The sequence below is a fragment of the Miscanthus floridulus genome, chromosome 1, assembly GCF_019320115.1.
Source record: "Miscanthus floridulus cultivar M001 chromosome 1, ASM1932011v1, whole genome shotgun sequence".
Lineage (NCBI taxonomy): Eukaryota > Viridiplantae > Streptophyta > Magnoliopsida > Poales > Poaceae > Miscanthus > Miscanthus floridulus.
Genome location: NC_089580.1, coordinates 156,425,624 through 156,434,145, shown reverse-complemented (window position 1 = coordinate 156,434,145; position 8,522 = coordinate 156,425,624). Strand labels below are relative to the sequence as shown.

General features: G+C 46.3%; 1 protein-coding gene across 2 annotated transcripts; it reads left to right on the top strand.

Annotated features, from left to right (window-relative positions):
• The first annotated feature begins 2,067 nt into the window (after window positions 1–2,067).
• On the top strand, window positions 2,068–4,806 carry LOC136499136 (uncharacterized). Of its 2 annotated transcripts, XM_066494832.1 has the most exons (4): window positions 2,158–2,463; window positions 2,579–2,924; window positions 3,003–3,418; window positions 4,021–4,806. In XM_066494832.1, exons 2-4 carry the CDS (start codon window positions 2,774–2,776, stop codon window positions 4,075–4,077), a joined length of 624 nt encoding a protein of 207 aa, XP_066350929.1. In that variant the 5' UTR covers window positions 2,158–2,463; window positions 2,579–2,773; the 3' UTR covers window positions 4,078–4,806. The 2 variants fall into 2 exon arrangements, 1 of the variants encoding a protein (XP_066350929.1); XR_010769918.1 differs by lacking the exons at window positions 2,579–2,924; window positions 4,021–4,806 and having other exon boundaries at window positions 2,068–2,463; window positions 3,003–3,565.
• The last annotated feature ends 3,716 nt before the right edge of the window (window positions 4,807–8,522 follow it).

Genomic DNA, 8,522 nt, shown 5'->3' with positions numbered 1-8,522 from the left:
CCGCCAGGTCAGCATGACCGGACATAGGCAGTCAGCGTCCGGTGCATTCAGATCCAGCGTCCGGTCACTGGATCGACGCTGGCATCTCCTCTGTCTTCTTCACCCTTGCTCAATTGTGCTAACCACCAAGTGTATCACCTTGTGCACATGTGTTAGCATATTTTCACAAACATTTTCAAGGGTGTTAGCACTCCAATAGATCCTAAATGAATATGCAATGAGTTAGAGCATCTAGTGGCACTTTGATAACCGCATTCCGATACGAGTTTCACTCCTCTTAATAGTACGGCTATCAATCCTAAATGTGATCACACTCTCTAAGTGTCTTGATCACCAAAACAAAATAGCTCCTATGGTTTATACCTTTGCCTTGAGTTTTTGTTTTTCTCTTTCTTCTTTCCAAGTCCAAGCACTTGATCATCACCATGGTGTCACCACATCATGTTATGATCTTCATTTGCTTGACCACTTGGAGTGTGCTACCTATATCATGATCACTTGATAAACTAGGTTAGCACTTAGGGTTTCATCAATTCACCAAAACCAAACTAGAGCTTTCATGGGAGAGGGATAAGGCTGATGTGGGTTGGCCAGGCTGGTGTGCCTTGGTGGTTCTAGAAGCCGTGATACATGGACGGTGACTGTACATGGAGGACGAAGGTACAGAGGATCGGACGGTTCACGCATGTGTCCTGTAGATCTACATGGATCTATGAGAGGGAAGCAAGGAAGCACTGCCAACCCCAACCACCAACCATGCATGCATGCATGCAAAGCAAACAATGGCCCAGCAACATGCACGCATGCATACTCGCATGCATGCCGACCACCGTACTAATTAGGCACCGGCCATGCATGCCGAGAATCCAACGTCCCCTGCTACGCGCCACCGTCCATTTGCGTAGCACGTACAATCACTAGGGAAGGCCTACTTCATTGAATGCATCCACCTGTTTGATCTATCCACCGCCGAACGCATGGAGGAAGGCTGGCTGTGACGTGCTTCATCTGAGCCGTGGAATTTCTATCTAACGCACCAGCTAAATAAAACATATGTGGACACTCTAGGAGGCCGCCGGTATCCCTCGTCGCCGCTGCCGGCCCACCAGCCTGCCAGCCTACTGACGCCGCTCCCTCATGTCTCCTCTCCCCTTCTCCTCGCTCTCTGTCTTCCTCTCTCCTCTTATTTCCTTCCTCTTCTCAAATCCACAGCCACAAGCGGCGGTGAAGGGCATAGGGCGGCGGGATCCCGGCGTGGGTGACGGCGGTGGTGGCGGGCGAATCCCAGCGGTGGTGGCTGGATCTCAGTGGTGGCTGCTTCTGGATCCTGGTATGGGCACCTCCATTTGCGTCGCAAGGATGGGTTCGGTCAAGGGGGGCCAGATCTATGGTAGCTCAGTCAAGGGGGGTGGGATCTACGACAACTTGGTTGAGGGCAGCGGGATCCATGGCATCGTATCCTGCTCTGATCTAGCCGACTAGGATTTTTGCCGGTGCGGATCTCGCTGTCCACGCCATGGAGGCCTCACCTGGCAGCCCGGAGTCAAGCTCGCCGCCCTAGCCCCGACCAAGCGGCGGCGGCCCTCGTGAGGCCACGTGGAGCCGCGCTCGTTGCCCCACCCCAGGCCATGCGGCGTTCCCCTCGCCAAATCTCAATGCTGCTCGTCCCTGTGAAAGGCCGCATACAACTAGTACCGAATTGCTTGACCTTATAATAAAATTTGATCAGGATATACTATGCCTGTGCACCTTTTATTATATTTTTTGAATTAGTGTACACCAAGATATTTATTCAGTTAATGATAATATAGTAGAAAGTTGTATGCTTTATCTCAGTTTTAAACCTATTGTAATGGGAAGTTTTCTGCAAGTTTAACTACCTATTCTTACTAAAATCTGCACATTTTACTTTGAGTTGCTATAGTTTGTCATGGGAAGTGAATGCATTATAGTTTGTTTGTTTTTTACAATTTATTGTGTATGCATGAAATATGTAAATAGCATTTGCTTTGATCAATTCACATGATAGCACATCACACTTTGAGCTTGAAGTCTACATTCTCTTGTGTATTCAGTGAACCATTGTGAACCTAGTGACTCGATGTAGGAGGAAATTGCAGAAACTTAGAACATTTCTGTTTCTGGGAAAATAGGGCTCTTACTATTTTGGAGTTCAGTTCCATATTATAAAATTTGATAGGACATGGACCTCGTGATGCTACTTTAGCACCGACATTTGGAGCTTACTTTGAGACTTACCTGGTGCACCTTGCTACCTTCAAACTGCTTTTGTTTTGATAGTTCTTTGAAAGTTCTATCAGATTGTCACATTTCTATTGATTTGCCTATTTCAATTCAAGAAAAACTATCTACTCTCGGCAGGTGGTCAGTAACCCAGAGAAGACACCACTTCACACCTTCTTCTGTAGCTATGATTTGAGTGACATTCCTGCTGGAACCAAGGTATGAGAAATCAATATTATGTTATTGCCTTTAAAATGTATTTTGATTTGATATGAACTGCATTTTTTTGCTCATTGTATTTTATACCATGGCACATTTTTTTCTTATTTGCAAGTGGAAATGAGTAAATTGTGATGTATCACGAGTTGCAAGTGCTTATCATCTGATACCATCTTGCAAGTATCTTCAGCTGCATGAATAATGTCTGCCTTTTCTATGAAATGGATGTTTTGTGCCTTCCTTTAGCAGTCACATTTATTTAGTTGTCTCTTTACTTCCTTTTCTCAAATCCATTTTCTGATATTGTAAAATGGGACAGCCTTTCATGCGGCAAAAGATCACTCTATCCTCTGCTTCTCCCTCTTATCCGAGCAGAGAAGGAAGCAAGGCCAGTGATGTAAAGGTTGAGTCAGTCCAGTGTGGAAGTGAACTTATAGAGTGTGGTGCTCTATTTTCTGAATGTAATAAAGCCAATACCATTGGTAGATAAATCCAAACCATGAAGTCCAAGTTAGTTAAAAGTTGTTTTAACTTTGCAGGTTTGGACAATAGGCATGAGTCGGAAAAGGGAGGTTCTGCAGATATGGAGTGTTTTCCCATGGAGTGTGACGTTAGAGAACCAAATGCATACGCTACTTCGGGGAATTCAGAAAATGATGCTAATGCTGAGGGTTGCTGCTGTCAAATAGACTCATGTCAAGGTGGAAAGAAATCTTTCAGCAGATCTCCCAAGGTCAATGACATTCTAGCTCGAGGGGTTCTGCGGTATGCTTTGCACTTACGTTTTCTGAGCCCCTTCTCCAAGAACCCATCAAAATCAAGGCAGCATTGCAAATTGGATCTGTCATCAGAACCGCACACTCGCAGTAGGACTGAGGAAGAGAGAAGATTTTATCTTTACAATGATATTAGAGTTGTCTTCCCTCAGAGGCAATCAGACTCTGACGAAGGCAAGGTACGTGGCAATTAAGATACACATCTAGGCCGTCTATTTCGTCCTTGTAGCACACCTTTAGTTTAAGCACCCTTACAAATTATATTTGGCTTTAACTTCATCTTAAATCAAAATTTTCTAACTTTGACCAAGCTAATAGAACAATGCACAAACATCTTTAACATAAAATTAGTTTCACTAAATTTTACATGAGATATGTTTTTATAATGTATCTATTTGAACCTGTACACATTTTTTTCAAGTTGGTCAAAGCTAGATTTATTTGACTTAGAGACAAAGATACAGTGAACTATAATTTAGAACAGATGTAGTAATTTTTTATGAAGTGGTGAGACTGGGGATCATCTAAACGTAACATAAAAAAGTATTATAGGATCCACAGAACTACCGACCGTGGGTTGAAAAAATTAGGTTGTTATGTTGTTGCTTGACTCTGTCATTCTAATATATTTGTATTATTACTGGATGTGTCACTTTGGCAACTTTTAAATATGTTTCATAAAGCTTACCACATGATGCCGTTTAGACTGACTGCTGTAGATGTTCCATTTGGCTTCTTGGTTGGATACACGGCTAACTGATTCTTTTTTTCCTCCTTGTAGCTGCGTGCTGAGCATGACTTCCTAGCAAATCCCAAATATTTTGACATAAGCAACTAAGAACTCCTTGCACACTCGTGAAGCTGCAGATAAAATTTGTCCATACCATTTCGTCGCTAACTTATCAAACTTAACTGCTTATTGCCATTGATGTACAGACTAACCTTCCAATGAAATTCTTTATTTCATCTAATTTTTTTATGTATAAGGTAGTGTTTGGATCCACACCAGCTTCCACAAGCTGGTGGAGGCTTGGTTATCTCAGGTTGTGAGATTTGTGTGAGCTGGATGGCCGTGGGCTGTTTGGATACCAAAGCTGGAATCTGCTAGGCTCCAAACAGGAACGGATTATTCTTCATTTCTCCTCTTGACTTGAGCCCATGCGCTTTTTGCAATGGTATGAGCCAAAAATAAATACTTCTGCTGCTGTCCTTACACATTTACACTTATGAGCTATGACCTGAATTCTATTGTCCTCTATATGCTTTGAATGGGCTATGATAAAATCAGTCATCATAATTCTTTTGAGGACAATAGTAACAAGCAACTTTGTTGACAAGAAAACAAGTAGGAATAATATAAACAATTGGTACTCTCGAAGTCGAACATTTCACGGTTCAGATGTGGGTATTTCTGCATTGGGACCATGAAGTGCTTGGTAGAGAAGCGTGGACAGTATACTCCTGTAAGGAGTCCTCTTCCCTTTTCTCCTTCCGATAGCTGATACAGCTCTCCACCTCAGATTTGACTTGCAAATAGAGGCGCTGCGCCTCCTCTTTGTCTCGTAGTCCTTTCTCTCTCCCTATGCAAGCAAGCAGACCGAATGAGAATTTTGTTCACCCAACTTCAGGTTTGAGAAATGATCAAACACATGTGCATTTATCGGTATCCAACATAGTGAGTAACCATGTCAAAAGTTGAGACTAAGAGAATGCCTTAAGAATACAGATCGAGGGGATATAATGAAATGTTCACCCAACTTCAGGCTTGCATCTGAATGGTTGCTTTTCTTGTAACCCGTTTGTTTTTTGCCTCGAGAGCCCTAAGTAAGTCTAACGAGGTCTAAGGGTAAATCGACATAGCAAACACAACGGATAAAGCAAAATGCACATCCCAAACGCCCTTATACAGATACAACATACAAGCACTCACTCTCCCATTCTAGACACATCGTTTGTCTCCTACGACTCAACGATGCTTAACATCTACGGATGAAATACAACGGAAAGATTACAACACTAGAGAATGGTGATGAAAAGCACTACTAACTATGGGTACATGTCCCCTAGGACAACTCATCTACTTTGTCGGACCAAACGGCTTCATTCCTGACCTCTGTTGGTTCTTCTTCTGCACTGGCTAAGGATCTGCCTCATCTCGTGGTGGTGACTGAGTGAGGGGAAGCAAGGACTCTACTTCTGATACCTCTGAGGGTGGAGATGCTGGTGGTACTACAACATCGGTTCTCCTTCTTTTCAGCAGGTGGACAGGCATTCCCTCCAAGACCAAGGGTTCTTGCCTTTCTGTGTCAAGTGTCCTACGCTTGGCCCTTGTGACCAGATAAGCCTCCTCCAGCTGCTGGGTGCGCCAATCTTTAGCCTCCTTTAGGGCTTCTACCATGGTAGTCTCATGACTTTCTGCGGCTGCCACATTGGTGTGCGCCTCAGCGAGTTGCACTTCGAGCATCCTGGAAAAGATCTTGGCTTCCTCAGCTCGGCGGAGGCACTTCCTCAGCTCCGAGGCCTGTCGGTCGTACTGCTCATCCAGAGCAATCAAATACCTGGCCAGATATACCACAGTTGGGCTATTTTCTTGCGTGTCCCCCACTTGCAAAGCCTCCATGCGAGCCCTCCATACACGTTGATTCTTTTCCAAAGGTGGAAAGAACTTCATGGGGGTACGAGCAATTGGCTCTTCATAGATCTGGCAAAGATACCGCAAGGCTTTGTGGGCCATAGCTTGGTAGGTGTCGACTAAGCAGAACCCGGTTGCGGTCACATTCCAGGCTTTAGTGGTATCGAGGAACTCCTCACTCTTCCCAATATAGACAGTGGCCTCACATCGCTCAGTGCCATGTTTCTCATACTCATGACCCTCATACCTAGGGTGATCCTTGACTCTGAGTTTTTGCAATGTGGCATACAGGATTTTGGGAAAACCCTTAGTGTTCAGGCAATAGCTGCTAACCCAGGCTCCTGCCATCCTTGGTGGATGATGGTTACAAGGAAGGCTCGAGCGAGAAGCTTGCTCAGGAAAAAGGCTAGGTGAGCTGAGACTCACCGAGTGGTGGTACCAAGTGGCAAGGCTAGGCCTTTTGTAATGGTGGAGCGGTCATTGGTCCTGGCGTAGACCACTATTTAGTCTGGCACGGAGACCAATAAAAGGAAAGCGGCAGGATTTTTACACGCACGAAACGAGTAGTGTCCGAAGCCATTCCCTAAGGTATCTAGAAATTCACTAAGTAAGTTTGAAAGCACTGGACATCTTCACCTACACAGGGTGGGTCGACAGCAGGTGGACACATTTGATGCCTCCCCTTCATGTTATCATCAGATAAAAACAAGTCGAGCAGGTGGACACATTTAATGCCTGTCCTCCTTACCATCAGATAAAAGCGATTCACCGACCATGCAGGACCATTTGTACTTACACATGCATCTAAGACACGGCTTGGGTTGTGTGCACGTTGCTCCCAAGATGGTCGGTGGTTGGGGTTGGTCGCCATTACTACAGCTACCATAATTGCATCTGCATCCATGCTTGCAGAGGTGCTCGTTCCTTGTGGCTTTGTGCTTTGCATCGCCTATGGTTACGCCTACCATGACCCAAGTCTCCCCGCACTCTTTTTTGGGCTCTTGTTGGAACCTTGCCTTGCAGCCGTATTAGTCATTAATGGCCTCGGACATCGCTCACCTCGAACGCATAGGACGTGCATTCATGCATATCTTGTTTGTGCATTATTATGCCGTATTGCTGGCAGATACGCCATCCATAGGTGTCACGCGTGTCGTAGTGTGCATGGCCTACTCGTTCTTGTTACAGAATTAGGTCTGCACTGTGGCTTTGTGCTCCGCGTTCGCCCGTGAGTCACGTCAGTAGTGACCCACGTCTCCTCGTGCCCCTTTTCTATGCTCTTATCGGACCCTTGCCCTGCAGTCGTACTACTCACTAATGGCACCACACGTCACTCGCCTCGAACACGTGGAATTTGGTCGATTCGTTCGTAGTGATCCCGTGCAGGAACCCTAGTGAACCGCGCCAGGGCCACAGACCGCTCCGCCTTTATAAGCAGAGCCTGGCTTAGCCATTGGTACCACCACTCGGCGCACTTTAGCTCGCTTAGGTTTTCCCTTTGAGCAAGCTTTTTGCTCAGCCCTTCTTTGTAGCCACCGCCTGAAATGGCAGGAGCCTGGGTTAGTAGTTACTGCCTGAACGTTGAGGGTTTTCCTAGAATCCTACATGCCACCCTGCAAAAGCTCGGAGTCAAAGATCGTCCCGAGTATGAGGGCCGTGAGTATGAGAAGCATGGCACCGATTGGTGTGAGGTTACCGTTTACATTGGGAAGAGTGAAGAGTTCCCCAACATCACCGAAGCCTGGAGTGTGACCACAACCGGGTTTAGCTTCACCGACACCTACTAGGTTGTGGCCCGCAAAGCCTTGCGGTACCTTTGCCAGCTCTATGAAGAGCCCATTGCCCGTACCCCCATGAGGTTCTTTCCACCCTTGGATAGGAATCGACGGGCATGGAGAGCTCGTATGGAGGCTTTGCAAGGGCGGGATGCGCAGGAAGATAGTCCTACCGTGGTGCACTTGACCACGTACCTACTTGCTCTGGATGAGCAGTATGACCGGCAAGCCTTGGAGCTGAGGGCGTGCCTCCGGCGCACCGAATAAGCCGAGATCTTCACTCGGATGCTCCAGGTGTAGCTCGCCGAAGTGCATGCCAGTGCTGCAGCTGCTGAGAGCCGGGAGACTGCCATGTCAAAAGCTCTAAAGGAGGTCGAAGATCGGCATGTTCATCAGCTGTGTGAGGCCTATCTGTTCACTAGGGCCAAGCGGAGAACGCTGGTTGATGAAAGGCAGGATGCCCCAATTTTGGAGGGGATCCCTATCCACCCGCCTGAAAGAAGGAGAACCGGTGATGCAGAACCGCCAACACCTCCACCTTCGGAAGTGTTAGAAGCAGAAACCTTGGTTCCTCTCACTCAGCCATTGCCACGAGAAGATACAGATCCATAGCTAGGGCGGTAGAAGAATCCGCCAAGCACAGGAATAAAGATGTGTGGTTCCAAGGTAGATTAGTTGCCTTGGGATGCTGTACCCGTAGTAGTAGTGCTTTTCGTCGCTGTCCTCCTGTATTGTACTCTTGCCGTTGTTGTCGTCCGTAGTTGTTGATGCGTGTTGTAGTTTCGCCTAAGGGGAGTGGATCCTAATTCACTTTTTTTGTAAACCCTCGCGTTAGGAGAAGTACTTTGTTGTAGTTTTTGCTATTTCCACCTATAA